The sequence below is a fragment of the Sesamum indicum genome, linkage group LG12 (genome assembly GCF_026168435.1).
Source record: "Sesamum indicum cultivar Baizhima isolate 11 linkage group LG12, ASM2616843v1, whole genome shotgun sequence".
Taxonomy (NCBI): domain Eukaryota; kingdom Viridiplantae; phylum Streptophyta; class Magnoliopsida; order Lamiales; family Pedaliaceae; genus Sesamum; species Sesamum indicum.
The window spans coordinates 9,013,915-9,032,298 of record NC_142668.1 but is presented as its reverse complement, the minus strand read 5'-3'; the positions used below and the strand labels follow the sequence as shown (position 1 = coordinate 9,032,298).

Genomic DNA, 18,384 nt, shown 5'->3' with positions numbered 1-18,384 from the left:
AACGGCACTACTCCAAGAACTCAAATCACCAATAAAGCTTTCATCTTTTCTTCATTTTGCAGCAATATTTCACACAAGTTCATCTTCATCCATGGCCACTCTCCAATCCCACCTCCATTTCTTGCCCTTGAACACCCCAAAACTCATTCACTTTAAGAACCCTCATTCTTGTTCATTCTCCAAGAAACTTGTGCTCTCAAAGAATCTGTTTTCCGGCCAAGAAATTTCATGGCGTTTTGCGTCCAAGGTTCACTAGTTATTGGAAAGCAAGTGCGCAGCGCGAGATTGAGAAGTCTGTTTCGACGGAGAGTGGAAATGAGAGGCCTCCGTTTGATATTAACTTGGCTGTTATTCTTGCTGGTTTACACCACTCCGCCTGTAATTTTTCCTTGTTCTAATTTCATCATTTCTTTTCTATATGTACATATTTTTTTCTTATTTGGGTGGGGTTTCTTGTTTTGTGGAACGTGACGAGAAATTGGGAAATTCATGTTTCTTGGTTAATGGGTTGTTTTTTATTTGGAGTATGATGGAATTTCAGTATTGTAGAACTGAAAGAATTGTGCACCAGCCTCTCTTGAAATGATTTTTAGTTAACTGCTGATGGGAAAATATTTGGTGAAAGATTTCTACTATTTTCGTCTTTCCTCTGGTTGTGATATGTTAATATTTCTTCCATCTTACAATTTTATTTTTCTGTTCTTGGTAATTCATAGTTTTTTCTAAATTTGCTCCTTATCTTGTACATTTTTCACCGAGAGAAAGTCGGCTGTTTATGTGGGCTATGTTTGGCCATGGGATCGGTAGTGAGGAAAACAGTTCACATTTCAAGTGGTGGTACGTTGTATTTACTTTCTGATACTTCCATTTTTCCTCATAAAAGTGAAAGTCCAACATAGCATAAGGTTTGCGATGTGAATTCAATCAGATATGCAGCATTTTATTCAAAACTTTGTGTCGCAGATGTTTGTGAAGATCAACTGTCCATATCTTCTTGGCAATTTGAGATTCTTTTGAGATAAATCTTGGCATTTTCAGTACATATATATATATATATATATTTTCTTTCTCTGGACTGTGAATTTGGGAGCTTCACTAGCTATTTTGTCCTTCAGAAATTCCTTCTCTCGTTGGATAAACAAATTGCTTTTGGCATACAAAATATTCCATGAAAAATACCATATCAGAAAGACATAAATTCCATATATATTTGCATTTAGTACTGAATTTAAGACTTAATAATGCTAAAATGCTCTTTGGGTCTACTCATTTCCTATAAACCTTGCTAATATCTTAATTGCATTGAACATAAGTTACTTAGCATATAGATTCATGTTCATTTTATAAGGAGATGATTTCCAGGTTTTAATAGGCATAATCTTCTGCCCTTCAGATGCTTTAATGCTTTCCTTATCTTACTGAAAATTTCAGGTCATTTGTATGAGAAATTTATGATGGCCAATTATTTGTGAAGCTAAAGAAAGGTTTCAACTTTCCTGCAATGGATCCATGGGTAGGGTAATGTTCTCTAATTCTTTCCCCCATCAGAAACTAGATCAACCAGATTACCTTTTGCCATTTCTGCAGTGAGCTTAGATTATCTTTACTTGAGTATGAAATGATACTATGGTTAAATCCATCATTGAGTTTAATTGATTTTATGTGATGATTGATTGTCATTGTCTGATTTTCAGGTAACTAGTGATCCATATGTGATCGTGCAATTGGATTGTCAAGTAGTCAAAAGCAAGGTCAAATGGGGGTAAGTTGCTTGTATGTTGGTTTACTAGTTTTCCTACTCCCTGACATTCTGCATCTTGACCCAAGATAGAAAACTGCCAACTTCATATGGGAATGACATATTAAACGGTTCAAAAGGGTGTTCCCTTTAAATTTACCGGGCATTGGGTGTTTGTCAAAATCATAATAATAAACAAATAACAATGCTAGATAAGTGGCTAGAGGATGAAACAAAAACATAGAAACAAAATTGAAACCTTACATTTTGTTTCTGTAGTTGAGCAGCAGCATGCATTTTGTTCCCTTTACGTTCTCCCGTTTATTTTAGAATCCAAATTAGAGCCCCTCTAATTCGTCCACACCACACTAAGGAAGAGATATAATTCTTGTTCTATTGGTAGATAGAACTTAGCGATAGAACAAAGAACTAGAAGAAAAAACAACTCCAAACAAACACTATTGATTAGTGCTTTTGGAATGTTTTATGTTCTAAATTGAATCCAATTCAATATAGAACAAAAGAAGAACATTTTTGGAGAGAAAAAGGGAGCAACATTTCGTGGCTTTAATTATGTAATATGTGTGTATTTTGTATATTACATACAATTGAATTCAAAATTCAATAACCATCAAGTTTGCCTCCAAGACAATCTGTACACACACATGCACATAATCTTCAACCATGATGAAAATAACCACTCCATTATCTTCATCATGGTGAGGAGTTTCAACTCCTGAACTTGCTCCAACCACGTTCAAATGGGCTTGGACTTCAAATATGCACCGGGCTCGATTGAATCAAATTAAATCGAGCCAATCAAAATTTATTAGACAATAATTAATTAAATTAGTTTTAGCCCAACTTAAGTCCAAAGATTTATTTAATCCAATTAAATAAATCTAAGCCCAACTCTAATTAATTGATCCAATCAATTAATTAACCAAACAAGTTAAATTAATCCAATTAATTTAAAGGTGGTACGCCCAAAATTAATTAATTGAATTAATTAATTCTTGAGCCATCCATCAAATGGATTATTGAATAAATGATTCAATCATTTATATATATATTCTCCTTGAATCTATTTAATCCAATTAAATTAATTCATTTTTTCTCGAATTAATTCCACCAATTCCATAGTGATTTGTGTGTGACTCCTTTAGGTTCACCCTCAGCTAGACGCATTATATACAATGCAAATAATTAATTAAATTTAAATAATTATTTTCAATTAATCATTAATCGAAAACGCCCGTCACCATCGGTGACCGTCTAGCTATGGTCCATGGCACTAGAGACTAGGTGAATGTTGGAGTGAACATTTAGGATTTCGAGTTCCATACAGGTACGGTCCTTACATTGACCATCTCCCAGTCATAGTTTAGGGCATGGAATTAAGCGTCGGTTCCCATCTTGGTCTAGGCAACTACGCTAAATACTTGAGATGGGTTTACTCTATTAATCGACAAAGGAAACCATTTCCTATTCGACCAATCGCTATGGCCATAGACTTAGAGAATCTAAACCATCTCAAAGCGCATATATGATGTATCCATCATATACTGATAGGGGACGGATTCTATCTTGAAATCCACCGTCCTCAATACATAATCCGACTACACTAGAAAAGACTTATAATGACCACATTGAAGAAAGAGTCATCTTTCGCTAGATCCAAGATATAGTCATCATATGCATGCGACTGTCATTATTCCTCAAGTCCAAGAACTAATACTGTACTAACGGAGCTGGGAATTCAAGTCATACCGACCAAGCCTCCAAGGCGAGTCAGTTGAATCACGTAACAACCTTGTCAACTAATTCACTAAAATTGGATAGACATCCCTTATTTGTCGTCGATAAAACACGACACTCATCCAATGAATGTAATAATTAGTGCAAGCCTATATAGGACTCTCGATGCCCAGTCTCGAGGTCCTCGACTTTGAACATTTCAGACCAACCCTCAAAAGTTGGTTTCATAGCTCTCATTGAATGCGCAATCCAACTACATGGGTTATTCAATTAATGTGTGGGCATTTATTGTGATGTTAAAACACCGTTTAACGTAAATAGTAAGGACAACAAACACACGGTGTCAAAGATGAATGCTTACTACATTCATCAAGATAATATCACATTCATAAAGATTGCTTGATTTCCAAAACCACCAATCCAATTGGCTTTCTGGTCACCATTTGTAGCACTTAAGATATAATGCATATCAACCTAATGCATACTTGGGAATAAATATCACCCTGTTTTTGTTTTATACATGTATACTAAACCAACTTATGATTCATCCCATTAGGTAATGGTCTTTGCAACCAACCGATGTGTCACGGGCGGATTCTTTTGCTCACAGCGGAATGGATTTTTCATCCGTCCGGCCTTTTAGGTTACACCCATCCTTCGACCAGCCTTCAAGCTTCTCAGAGTTTGCCGATTGTTGGTTGCGTTTCTTCCATATTGAAGCTCGCTAGTACGACATTTGCACTCACTTATCCAAAATGCCCATGTTCACCGAGGCTCTCGGCACGCACGCCTTTGCGTCTCTTTGCGGTCAGCTCCAACTAGCTAGTTTGCCGCCATGCGTCTCATCCACAATCTCGGAACCTGCCGATGCATCCCTAGATGGCAAGGAGCATCTTCGCTCCGTCTCGGCATTACGGCACTCCGCATGCGCCCGCAACGGTCGTCTCATGCCCCATGCTCGCTCGGTGCATCCTTGGTGCACGCCTCGTCGTGGCTACCTTCTATGCCTCATCCTAGTAGGACCACATCATAAGTTCGAGGCCCATTCGATATGCCGATATCTTACATTGATCCCGCACGGCATACCCAACATGCCTTTTTGCCTTTCAGCGTAGCTTAACAAGCCGCAGTGCCCTACGGTTGCTCATTTTAGTCAACGGACCCCCTTGGATGACTAGAACCCAATAACCGTGCCATGAGTTGAATCAAAAAATACAAGGCAAAATTGCTAATTGATTAGACATTCATCCACTAATTATATAATTTGACCAAATATTAAAAATTTTCAAATAATAAAAAAACAGTAATAATTATATTAAATCTCAAAGAAACCTGTTGTTATCTTGCCCTCGGAAAAACATAAAACAAGGACAAGTAGATCTGATCCAAGTCTCGACCTAATCCACGAATCTAACCTAAATTTAAAATTGAATCCAATCAAATTCTATTTAAAAGCCCAAGACCAGCTATGATCAATAGTGAGCCAATCTTAAGTTGGGCTATGGCAACCGTAGTCTGTACAGGGGCTGACTCAACCCAATGTGCATCTTGAACCATATACAACATAGACTACTCGTTTGTTTTCTTTTAGAAGAGCCGTCTACTTTCATACATATTCATTACCTTCATCTATCTTTACTTCTCCCAGGACGCATAGTTTCATCTCCCAACATATCCAATTATTTTCAATATTTTCTCCATTTAAAAACAAAAAGAAAAAAAGAATACACCGAGAAAACATGCAAACAAAAGTCTGTTTCCAAATGCATATCCTTTTGCGTAATAAAATTATTTGAGCTTCGCACACACCACAGGTTCTTCCCTTCTTTTCTTTTTCTTAATAGGAAATGTGTTAAAGAGCCATCAAAATAATGCATGAGAAGAACCAGTAAGATTTTCACGTAAATGCAGCTGACATTTAATATACGCGACTTAATTTTCCTTCCCTATTACATAAAATCAATTGAGCATTTATGCCAAATCAAAGACACGGAAAATGAAGAAAAATACGATACGCTGAGAAAACATATGCACAAAATCCCTGTTAAGTATAACGATCATGAACATAAATTGCATACATCAATTTGGAAATCTGCAGCCCTAGATCTTACAAAACTCACTCGCTGAAAACATATGCACAAAATCCCTATAAGTTTACGATCATGAATAGAACCCTTATAAATTGCATACATCACTTTGGAAATCTGCAGCCCTAGATCTTACAAAACTCGCTCTGCATACCGCATATTGCCAAATAAATATTAATATCAAACAATATCCACTTCCACTGTCTCCTCATCAACTCCATCAACGTCCACATTCTCGTCATCGCCTTTGTACTGCAAGCAAGTCAAGTTGCTCATCTCAGGTTACATGTTACAGTAGCTGAGGTACATGAAAATGAAAACGAGGTATCCCAGTTCAGGTGGATGACATGTATCTAAGAAACATCTTTATGCATGATTTTTCAATGGATCGAACACATGTTTTACTATGACTTTAGTAATAAAGAACACCATACGAATCAGAAAAATTGAAAACTCGCACCTGGAAAAGATGTGAGCATAAGATAACATGCAAGCTTGTAATGACATTTTTGTTTTCTAAAAAGTGGGAAAGAACCTGAATTGGCAAACCTGTAAATAGACATCCTGGGGAATAGGAGGGGGTGGGGGTGGCAGAAACGGTAAGCGTGAGCCTTTCAATGTAACTTCTGTCTCATCTCCAGTAGAAGCAGCTACACCCGCTGGAAGCTTATCTTCTGTTTCCACAACTTCAACATCTTCATCCATTGCATGAGCAGCTATACCAGTTGATGGCAGCAGTAGGCCTGTCTCAGATACCTTGTACTGCGAAAGTTTTCCATGAAAGACAAAATAATATCAAGGCACATGATTTCCAAGGTTATCCATAAAAGTTATTGCAAGTCTTATGTCACGAATTCCAAGGTAATCCACGTTGCAAGTTTGCACACATAGTTATACCAATTTACTGCAGAATTCATTATATGTAGCACACAACCCTAAAGAAACTTTCTAAGCTTTTTCCTCCCCAACTTGGGTTTCTCATATGCTAGCTTCTGCATGGATTTACCATTAACAGCAGTTTCTGAGAACTACAAATATTCACAAACTTAGGTTTTCCGTGCAGGAACGAAGCAGCCTGCTAGTAACAAATATTCACAAACTTAGGTTCATCTTTAAGAATTGTAGGTCTTCCTGAATTCTTAATAATAAAATTTGATAAATACGATCTCCACTTAGGTACTTTCTACAGTTAATTGAGTAGGATAAGAATTATTTAACACAACTATCTTTTCATACAATTAGGACGTCATAAGCAAAAGAGTTCTGTCCCAAAAGAAACAGGAAATACATATACTGTATCAATTTACAAGAATTTGTAAACTTTTTATCATATTTTTCCCCAAATACATAAAGCATAGACCTTCATGTTTCAAAACTCCAATTACTGGAGGACCTAGATTCTCAATTACCTGTGACTGACCAAGATCGACATGAAGTCTGAAAAGTACGTTTAGACCAGCTTGAATTCCCATTTTAAAGTGATGTTGTGATTCCACAATTTCATGTTAACACAATTTGATTCTTGTGCCTTGATCCATACCCACATCTCTCTCTTCTGCTCCTCATATGAATCTTCTCTTTGCTTATGCTATTTCCCTCAATGATTTCCTAACTCTATGCATTCTGTTCAGTTATTTCCCTCAACGATTTCCTATACTCTATACATTCTGTTTAGTTATCCACAAACTTGCTTTACCGTCATAACAATGAAAAGTTTTGCTCCCTAATAAATCAAAACAAGATTTCAAATAGTGCATACTGTTACCAGATAATTTAAGAAACTCCATAAACACAACTTTTTCCCAATCAGAATTTCAGAATCTATCTAAGATGAGTGCAGATGCATGGTTTTATATATTTCTTGAGAATTTGTAACATATTGCCTCTCGATCCAGAAACATGAACAAGAATTAGCACCTCAGTAAAATTGCATCTGTTAAAATCCGAAAATTTAATGCAACCGCAATTTGATTGAAATTCTAGTCGTGATATTTTTTTGGTATTTACTTTATGGACGAACATGGCTGTAGTATCACAACAAGATTCTGTAAGATTCTTGATATCACTATAATCAAAATTCTGGGTGCCTTGACAAATGCACATATCTTAAAAACACTGGATTGATATTAAAGAAGACACATAACAACTAATAATTAGTGCATTATATTGCAGACGGAAGTGATCATTATGCTATTGCCTTGAAAGACCATTTGCTTTAGAGCCTAGGAGCTCTTGTCTTATTGAGAAAAAAGAAGTATAACACAACTACTGCATAAAAAACTTCCAGCAGAAACATACTTTTGAACTTGCTGGATGCAAAGATATTGATTTAGCACTCTTTTCATGAAGTAAACTTTGATTTATGTGTTCTTCATGTGTTTAGCTCAGTATTTTTTATCAAAGCCTGCTTCTTTATGGACAAGTTTTCTGTTTCTATTGATAAGGAGCTTAATGCAATCTTTAACTAGCAACAGGGGGTTGACACAAGGAAACCCTATGTGCCATGAAAGTCTTTCAGAGCACAAGGTTGATTTGCATTGGAGATGTAATATGTCAGCTTTGTTATGCTTCTATGCAGCCTTAAAGTTTTTTCCAAAGTTTTGCTGATTCATCTGGCCCTGTGACAAAAATGCTGAACTCTGAAGTGTTCTTTTCAGGTACTAAGGTGGAGGTGCGACCTGATTTCTCTTATAGTTGACATTCAACCGGAGTAAGTTACCGGTAGTAAGATGTTCAGGAAGTCCTCTCCTTACCTCTAAGCTCAAAGCGGTCGAGTGCAAGGCATGGTGGATAAGCTTACATCCAGAGTAAACTCCTGAACGAGCATTTGTTTATCGTATACAGGCAGAGCACAGTTAGTGAAATTATTCTCTTCTCCCTTCAAGTCTATTGGTCAAGCATATTTTTCTTTCCTAAGAAATCTTGTCAGGAGATAGATTAAATCTATAATATATTAAACTGGAATAAAATTATATATATATATAAGATATACACGTATTTCTCTTGAAGTTTTCATTAAAAATTTCCCCAAGTTACTCTTTCTCAAGTTTCACATTTCAACTAATCTTTTCCCATTCCAATCACTAGCTTGGCTTTGTAATCTTCCGTTCTTCTCCCCCACCCATTCTGGAAACTCCAGCACCTGGATCACTCACCATTCCCTACCAGCCTAGCAGTGCTGGGCTTTTTTAAATTGCAACCACTTCACTTGGAAGGACAACCCAAGTCTGGGTAAAGATCCCTGGATTGGAATGGTTGTGGAGGGTACTACTCATAGCTAAGATATTTTCATTAATTATCTTCACTATTCTTTATGTAGAGTTCAGGGCAACTATAAACCAGTGCAAAATTACCAAAATATTTTGTCACTGAATTGATGTGACCTATCAATTTAAGTTAATTTGAATCTTGGCCCATTTCTGTATGATTCAATTTTATGCAGCAATGCAAAACCCAAAGTCCCAAATAAAAGTAAGCTTCCATCCAATTTACTAAGAATGCACTCAAGAATTCTTAGTCAGCCATATGTTTCATGCGTCCAAAAATATGCCAATAGTTTATTGATGTCCTTGTTCAAACCATCACCCATTACCTTATATGATACTTGTTAGCTTTGTGCTTCCTTATGCATGTTCTAAAACCACAGAGCAGCAAATTGTTGCCATATCATTTGCTCTGCCATTTTGGAATCAGATTTTACATTCAACTTGTCCCTAGGGGCACAACCTAATGGTTCAGGCACAAGACTTTCCTAGCACCACAGAGCAGCAAATTGTAGCTATTTCATTTTCTCTGCCATTTTGGAAATCAAAATGTACACTCAACTTGTCCCTAGGGGCGTCTGGTTTTCGAACTTTGAGTGTGGGCGTGTGTGTTGAATGCGTGAGTGTAAAAAAAATGTACAGTTGTACACTGAAGTTGTAAATGCTTACGGAGATCCATGGAAACAAATTTAAAGATTTAGAATGACAAAACTGCTTGAATACATTCAACGCACTCTTTATCCAGAAAAAGAAAGAAATATTGCAACAAATGCTTACTGAAACAGATAATCGTAATTTCTTATTAGAGACAAAAAGAGGCACCTTGTCAGCAGACGCTATATCAGCAGGCAGGTTTGTTCCTCTCCTGGACTTGTCTTCATATGCCAAGGGACCACGCCCGTTATATGCATCACGATCTGCCTCAGGTTTCCTGCTATTGCTCACTTGATCACGATTTTCAGATCGTCGAGAAAGCTTTTCCACTCTCATTTTCCCAATCTCAGCCCTTTCCCCAGCTGGATTAACTGAAGAAAGGAAAAATTGTCAGCTAAGAAAAGATACCAGGGTATCTGTACTACAACAAATAATTAGCAGCAGTTAGAAACTCTTGTTTCAGGAAGAACCTACATTAACCATCGCCACGAACAAACATATTATTATGTTGAAAAGAAATTAAGTTTGATAGATGACTAGACTTCTCAAGGGTAGCCAACAATTCAACATGTGAAACTAAGAAGGCCAGCGATAAAGAAAGAAATCTGTAGAGGTAAAATGGCTGAGGTAGGCATCCAACCCAGAACTTCCCACCAAATTATCAAACAAGTTAATATGCATGGTGGTTAGAGGAAAAAATCCCAAGTTTTTATCTAATAATTTTTCAATCACTTCTGAGATCTCTGCAACCGCTGCCGAAACAATGATAAAAGTATGTAGCAACTCAAACTCTCAACAACTAAAAGGTGTTCTTCTCAGTTAGCGTCCATAGACATCATGATATCACAAAATCTGAAAAAACTAAGTCAACTACTTCACTTATAGAAAAGTGTAAGGCACAGTCAAGAAAAGACATGGAAACCCTATAAGGAATGCACATGGTACAATATATGAAAGAACAAAGCTGGTCCCTCGAATGGCCCTCAAACTGAATATTAGACTGGATATATATACCAAAACTAACTTAATTTTTCAGATGAACTGAAACAATCAAGCTGGAGCAGCAAGGATCTCCTGCTAAGTCTTGTGCTTGGCTATATTCAGTATGCAATGTTTCTGAAATCCCTGATTTTCAAGGAAGAATAAGAAGCATGTAATTGAAACTAACAAATAAAAGAAAGAAACTGTCACAGAATATAGATTTGGAAAAGTTAAGATCCAGAGATGTTAAGAATGCTACTTAAGTAAAAAATTTGCATGAACTTCCCGAAACCTTTGAAAGATGAATATTGAAAGACTTGTATGTAACTTATACTTCTATACTACCTCTATTTGATATATCACGAGCTTCTAAAGTAACTCGTGATCTTTTCCTGTGTGGAGAAGAATTCATATGATCCTCATTCAATGGGCTTAGTGCATAACCACCAACTATATCATCACTTGTGTTGTTGATTTTCAGATCATCTGCATTTCCTGGTCCAGCAGCATCTAAATCCAGCTGTTCACCCAACTTCAGAAGCTGAGCATGTGATCTACAGAAAAGAAGGCCTAATACATGTGAACTTGCTAGACCTTAATTCATAAACCAGAAAACTAAGGCAAGAAGGACCAGGAGAACTATACCAAACCAAAATATACCTCTTCAGATCATCCTGTAACCGCAAGTGACGATTATGTGCTTTTATAAACTTCTTAATTTTTGTAGTAAACCTGAAAAATAGACAAGATAGATAACGAATCGAAACAAAGGCTGAAAAACAAAAAGAGATATGCTCCTAACCAGCTAAGTGGATATACATCACCATCAAACTCAGATGCCATAGCAAAAGATTCTATGAAAATTGATTTTGTGTGAGTTGATGTCGGTGAATTAACTTTGCATTTGGAAATAAAGATCATGCTTAGAAAAATAAATAGTCTAGGCTGAACCAGCCGCTGATCCCAGCAAAATGCTATCATTTTGCAATCAAACATCCACAAAGACATGCGTGACTAGCACTGCCAAACACCTTTTGAATATCATTTCGACGTGTGGGGTTTTGATTTAGTAAACACAAACACTGCCAAAATTTGTTTGACAGATATTCATCAGAACAAGAAACCAGTAAATAGTAGTACCTCTTGCCCTCCTCTTTCTCTTTAGAAACTTGCATCTCAAGCTCATGAATTTTCAAAGTTAAAGCATCTGCTTCCTTAACCTTATCCTCCAGGTAGACCTATTCAGCAAGCATGAAGATTACAGTTTAAGACTTAAGCAATAGTTCATCTTAAATTTGTGATACACATCTTAGACAAGACAAATCCTTCTTGATAATAATGAGGGGAGGGATTCAACAGATCACAAACAAAAAGAAAATTCCCAGACTAAAATCAACAAGAGTTGAAAACCCAGCTTCCACACAACAATTCTGTAAACAAACATATCAGATGAAGCTGGAAACAGAAGTACATCCTATTTAGGTAAAATCCAATTTCACCTAATGAACAATATGATACAAAGAATACACAAGATCACAACCAAGCGAAAATAGCATCAGGTAGCTCCTCCCTCTAAGCTACGATCTGTTCCAACTGAACACAGATTTGCTAAAATATCCGTGCATCGACATGGTAAAACATGTAGGACTGTAGAGTAGGTCTGTAGAAATATCTAATGCGGTTCAAGTAAAGTGATTGGATTGACAGAGAAGGAGGAATATTAGAAGGAAAAGAACTGGGAAGAAACGTAGCCTTACTTTTGCAAAGAGCGAAGGCAGATGGACTTATTTATCAACAGAAGCAAGTCTTAACTCCTATACATTTTGATGTAGAATATAGAAAAGGTAAATTATAACAAAGAAAGGACTAATTAGCCTTGCTGGCCCCACAAGCTCAACAGCCCATCTTTCTAGAGAGGTGACCTCCACATTGAGGGGGCAAATACTGATTCCAGGAGGCGACAAAGTAGTTTGCAGGTTTGGAGGAGGCAGCACAGGCATGAATAGCCCCAGTTAGGACTGGAAGGCAATGATTTGATGACAGAAGGATTGATTTTTTTGTTGGTGATGATGGATTCCTCAACCAGTGCATGGTTATTAATGGTCCAACAAGGCGCAAGCCCAGTGCCATCTTCAGAAAATGGTGTTAGGCTTGCAAAAGGCGTGCTAAGCTTCTGCAAGCCGAGCCCTTTTTGGGCTGAAAGAAGAACTGCGTGAAGCACAAATTTTTTCAAAGACTCTTCGCGCAGTCCAAATAAAGGTTGGCTTTTTTAACTTAATTTTAAAAAAAAAAAAAGAAAATCATAAAAATAGAAAAGAAACCAAAAAGAAACTAGTGATGGGGAAGAAATGGAATCACAGTGATAGATATTCTATTTCTTTATTCATTTTTATAATGATTATAGTAGGATTTTTTTAATGGTCTTGTATTTTGGAACTCTCCTTTTCCGTAAAACCAATTTTTTACATATTTCTTTTAGGGTATAATGGTTAAAATAATTTCTGGTGTATATATTAATTGTTTATGCATTACTGATGTTAAAAGATTTCTATATATGACTACATTATTCGCCGTGCATGCCATGGCCTCCAGGGGTCCTTTACGCCATGATGTGCCATGCACCTTTAACAACTATAAACCAGTGGATAGCAGTTGGGAGCAGTGGGTAGAGGCTGGGGCAGAAACTGGGATGGCCTTAGTGGAAAAGTGAGGTATTGGAGATGGTGGCATAAGAAGAGTGAAACATGAGAAATGACTACAGGGCCCAGTTGTAAGTGAGTTGCACAGCAAATTAATGACACAATAATTTGGTAAATTTCCAGCTCCATTAACACTCAACATCTTGAGTAAACCTGTTCATATTCCAAACAGAAGCCTAGCCATCCATTTGGATTATGCATAATAGTATTAGAATAGACTCAGGAATACTGAACCCAAACCAGCAAGACCCTCATGCAGAGAAAGGAACCTCGTTTCTTCACTGTTTTTGTTACTTCCATAAGCCTCAGTTTGTAAGGGATACTAGTATATACAGTAGTAATGTATTAATGAAGTTGCAGACAGAATCAAGTAATTTTTTTAAGAAAGCAGGAAGTTATCTATTTTCGTTTTTCACCCTCCATTAGAACAAAAAAAGGAGGAAAAATTGAAGGAACACTACTCAAATGTTCTCCATATGGACTTAACCAAAGAAAATTGACACTGTAGCACTTCATTTGCCACGCTTAAGAGGAGGAGAAATAATCTCCAGCTACAAAAGACACAAACAAAAAAAACTAACCTCCAGCTGCCGCTTGTCACTCTCCAGCATCTTAATTTCAGAGTGCAATTCTCTCAGCTGCATATAATGCAACAAACGAAGTATGAGCAATTTTGACAGCCAAAATTTCTCAGCTACTTCGGCAAAATTGAAAAGCCATTCTCCATCAAACCTGCTCATCAATACGCATTTTGGTATCAGAGGATGTCTGTCTTCTATCTCTTATTTGGTCTTCAGTCCCATCTGACATTCTGCCAGAATAATCACTATGGCCATCCAACTGCTTTCTCTTCCTGTTATTTCTGTCACTGCAAAATGAAATGGACTCGCGATGTAGAAGAAAAACAAGATAAGGCAAGTTTATTTAATCTGACACATTCAAAATAGAGCAAGTTTGCATGTTAACACGCTAGATTTTGATAGAACTAAATAACCAGAAAACATGCAGCTCCACGAATAGAAATTTAGTCATGTATTATAATTCAAACGGGCCAAGAGATATGCCATAAGCTATGATGCCAAATTGAGAAATACCATATCAGCAAACAGGGCATGTGTAGATAAGGTGAAATGCTTACGCTTACTAGAGAAAAGATTCCAAAACTTAAAAAGCATTACAATTAAATAAAGACACTGGAGGAGAAAAGTGCTCTCCATGCCAGTGCGCACACACACCACACATAGCTTTGAGAGCCGGTTAATCTTTTCATTTTCATTAGCCAAGTCGTCAAAGATTGTCACATTATGGCCATCCAAGTCAATAGTACTACATTCCAGACCAGAAACCTCCTCACAGCACCGCTGAAAAACTCAATCACTTGGAGAACTACTCCACTTGATTGGAGCTTAAAGGAATTCAAAAGGTCAACCTTCTCATCATCAATAATAAACAAAATCGAGCATAATCCGCATTTATGAACTTCTAACACTTTGACCAGGCATTTACATCAATTTCTTATAAAGTAACATGTATAATCGGAATTGAACAAGATCATCATTTCAACACCTTCGCCGACCACATCTTTTGGACCATGCAATTCATTGCCAGACAAAGTTTTATCAGAATTTACTTTGTGCCTCTGATAATGTCTTTACACTTGTGCGATTTTAGTGAGGTATAAAAGTTAGGGGTTCTCAAGTGACTTCCCACTTGAAGAGAAATACGAATCCTATAATAAAATCTGACAAACATCTTGAATTACCTAATTCAACTTTCAGTTATTCAATTTCTAATACCTAGATGCATATGAAGTGAACGAATAGATTTCTAGCCTTTTTAGAAGGAAGATAGAAATAATTGACTCAAAAAGTTGATAAAGAAGAAGTCCAATGAAGAGCAAAGGATGTGAAAATTATAATCCTATACATGCATGCATGTATATACACACAAGTGTGTGGTCCAATTGGAGCATTCTCTATTAGAATTGTTACTATATAAAGCTAAAACCCCAGAAATATTGATTATCAAGTTAAGTTAACTACCGATATTGCCCCACAAGTACCAACTACCAAGGCAACTTATTTTCTCATAATATAACTGAAGAAGAAAATGGGAAATTCACAGATGAGCATTAAGAGAGGAAAAGGGGAAGAAAAACAAGATAGCTGCCATCAGCACAGAAGGAAGTGTTTTCCACTAAATGTAGCAAGATATATCATCAAAAACCAAGATAGTTATAAAAGCAAAAGTTCATGAAATGAACTTACATCCTTTTCCCAGGAGAGCGAGGACTATCTCCTGCAACTTATAGTAGAACAAAGTCAAACAAACCAGACGACAATCCAAGAAGGCAACAAAAAACAGGATCTGAAGGTAAGATTTATGAATCTTACCGTGAGAAGAATATCTTGCTTTGGTATCTCCTCTTCCTGGTGAGTTGTGCAAGGGAGAACGCATTCTATCAAGCCTTTCTCTCAAGTCTCTACCACCCCGATACTCCTGCCTTCCTGCAATTTGGACAAGAATTAACACAACAGTATAGATGTACAAATTCACATTCTCGAAAAGGACACATACAGAGAGCCCATAAACCAATAATATGGAACAGAGCTTACCATTCAAGGGAACAAATGAGTAACATAATTATGAACAGTTTTAGTGTGCCATCGTGCAGATTCCATATGAGCCATAGAATTATTGGCTCTTCGTATAAAGATAGATAAAGATATACCATGAGCTTTTTTAGACAGAAAATCCCTCGAAGAATCATGGAATCAACTCAAAAGATAGACATCCTCAGCCTTGTGTGATAAGAATATAAAGCAACGGTGCAGATTTCTTCCCGTGTCTGTATGAATTTAATAACTATATCTTCCGCAATATATAGCCATCATTGGTCTATAGTTCCCAGCCAAGAAAGCCAAGAGATCCATTCCCGGTATCTTTCATGAAGGAATAACACGAAGAAAATACCACATTCTTGAAGAATATACACACTGCAGAATAAAGTGGAATAATGCATTTGGATGGCCCTTAGCAGTGTCACTCATAGAGAAATCAGATGAAGAAAATACCACGTTCTCTACAAACTGCAGAAAAACCATGGAAACCTATTTCTGCTCCCTCTAACCATACAGCTGTTTCAACAAGGATTAGGATAAACCAAGAGGCCGAGAAAACAACACCAAAGGTGCACAAAGATAAAGCAAGCAGCATAATCCATTCTGATAAGAGATATTAAGTCAGTACACTGGTGACAATTCATAGAAACCCAAACAAACAGTAGCTCACTTGATGTTTCTTAATTTTTACTGAGATGCAAGAATATCCAAAGAAGGTCACACATAAGCATGTTCATGATACTTTTTGATCCTCCAGGGACTAAAATAGAAAATAATTTTTCACATCCTCAGCAGATCCAAACTTAGGATAGAGTTCCAAGCCTTACCCATATTCATGAACGTTTTACTTGTCAATTAGGGTCAAGCACTAAAGTTCACAGTCAACACTCAGAATAAGGATATGGCACGCATGCTCTGATTCAAGTATACAGAGACAAATGATACTAGGACATGTTCACTTATCAAATAACTGTACTCAGCCAATGTAAAACAAGACTTTTCCGAACTCAATTTGTTCATGTAATACTCTGAAATCTTATCCATCTCCAGGTATTCCTTTAAGGGTATCAAGTGGCACAGACATGCTGCCAGTGTAAGTTTTGACCTCTAAATAAAAATATGCTTACGTGAGCTAGTTCCAAGTTGGGATGGCAGAACATTATTGAAAGAAGACTACAGCAAATGAATATATCATAGGATTCATCCAACTAACTAATTCCCTTTTCCATTCTCTGGCTCAAGGTTCCATGAATAGAAGCCCAGATCCATAGAGCATAAATGCTCATACCCCGATGAAGATTTAACAAGAAAGTCCATAAATCAGATGCTGAAGTTTCTTTATTTCAAAGATTTATTTCCACTCGCAGTACATCAAGAATCTATATTTCAAGCAAAGAATGCCACTAGAGTGACACGTAATAAGATGCCGACAAAGGAAAATGAACCAATGATTGAAGATCACGTCATCAATTTTTTTAATTTTTTATTTTTATTTTTTGAAAATATTAAGAGAGAGAGGCCATAGGCTGAACCACAAAAACTCCCAATAAAAAAGATATAAAATATCACAGTAATGGTATTGTTCCATCACTAGCTCGGAAAATATCAGTGGTGAACCTAACAAATGAATAACTAGAAAGTTATCAAACACGTAGCAAATTCAACACTAAATGACAATATTACCAATATTTCTCAGCTGTTCCAGGGCCACCAAACATAGCTTGGAAGAGAGAATCACAAATAAACTACTTATACATACTTCCACGCGAAGAAAAGGAAAATAACTCTATCCGATCCTAGCTTCCAAGTTTCTTGGTCACTTATATATGGTAATAATCGAAAGAACTATCGTTCTAGAGGGGGAAGAGACAAAGGAGTTCATATCAGCCTTCCAGTATCTACTAACGGAATAAGAAACACCATAAATTGCGGTTATGGAGTTTAAAATTGACGAAATAATTATTCAAGATTCAAACAGAAGCACTTCGAATTCTGATTCTACGGCTTTGTTTACATGATACCAAAAAAGCTGCAGTATTATCCAACGATGAAACTTGAGTTTAATTCCAAGAAAGGGGGGAAACGAAAATACCATTAAAGGAGCGTCGGAGCTCGGCCTCGCCATGGGCAAAGTTACAGTACTGGCGAGAGCAACGGCCTCTTTGATATAACATACATAGCTTTGTCTTGTAAAGTTTCTTCTCTACCATCTTCTTCTGCTTTTCCCGGAAACTGAAAATAGCTGAAACTCCAATTTAATTGCTGTCCAACCGCACAAACCCTAATTTGGTGATTGAGGACGGAAAGAGAGAACGGTAGTGAATGCACACCAAGGTTGAGATGCGCAAATGACAAGACAGTGAAGAAAACAATTCTTTCTCAAGTATAATATATATGTATATATATTTATACATTATCTACACTAATATATTTATACCAATATAAAAAAAAAAATCTTCTACCATCAATGATTAATAGTATGGTGGTACCAATTTTTTGTATAATCAAAAATATTTTTCAATTAATAAAATAATTAATTTATGTTTTTTTAGTTTAATTTTGATAACTATATTTATTTAATTT

General features: G+C 36.6%; 1 protein-coding gene and 1 long non-coding RNA gene across 8 annotated transcripts; one reads left to right on the top strand and one right to left on the bottom strand.

Moving 5' to 3' along the window:
• Positions 1-5: 5 nt before the first annotated feature.
• LOC105178504 (uncharacterized) lies at positions 6-8,605 on the top strand. Of its 2 annotated transcripts, none has more exons than XR_849144.3 (4): positions 6-837; positions 1,432-1,513; positions 1,695-1,762; positions 8,241-8,605. It is a non-coding gene; the product is annotated as an uncharacterized LOC105178504 (long non-coding RNA). The 2 variants fall into 2 exon arrangements; XR_849143.3 differs by having other exon boundaries at positions 1,432-1,518.
• LOC105178503 (Zinc finger C-x8-C-x5-C-x3-H type family protein) lies at positions 5,526-18,180 on the bottom strand. 6 transcript variants are annotated; one of them, XM_011101993.3, is made up of 12 exons: positions 17,894-18,176; positions 15,796-16,404; positions 15,574-15,687; positions 15,448-15,484; positions 13,913-14,048; positions 13,762-13,818; positions 11,622-11,719; positions 11,142-11,213; positions 10,827-11,035; positions 9,669-9,871; positions 6,133-6,345; positions 5,526-5,835 (listed from the first exon to the last, which is right to left on the bottom strand). In XM_011101993.3, the coding sequence occupies exons 3-12, from the start codon at positions 15,635-15,637 to the stop codon at positions 5,764-5,766; spliced, it is 1,161 nt and encodes a 386-aa protein (XP_011100295.1). In that variant the 5' UTR covers positions 15,638-15,687; positions 15,796-16,404; positions 17,894-18,176; the 3' UTR covers positions 5,526-5,763. The 6 variants fall into 6 exon arrangements, with proteins under 6 accessions (XP_011100295.1, XP_020555046.1, XP_020555047.1 ...); XM_020699387.2 differs by having other exon boundaries at positions 15,796-16,317; XM_020699388.2 differs by having other exon boundaries at positions 15,448-15,478; positions 17,894-18,175.
• Between the last annotated feature and the right edge of the window lie 204 nt (positions 18,181-18,384).

What these genes read in the sequence shown, in the direction of transcription:
- LOC105178503 (XM_011101990.3), bottom strand. Translation starts at nt 18,011, where the DNA reads ATGGTAGAGAAGAAACTTTACAAGACAAAGCTATGTATGTTATATCAA. An exon ending in GTGACAAGCGGCAGCTGGAG is followed by an intron (nt 11,720 to 13,761) that starts GTTAGTTTTTTT and finishes CTTGCTGAATAG; the next exon opens with GTCTACCTGGAGGATAAGGT. An exon ending in TCGTGATATATCAAATAGAG is followed by an intron (nt 9,872 to 10,826) that starts GTAGTATAGAAG and finishes TCCTTTCTTCAG; the next exon opens with TTAATCCAGCTGGGGAAAGG.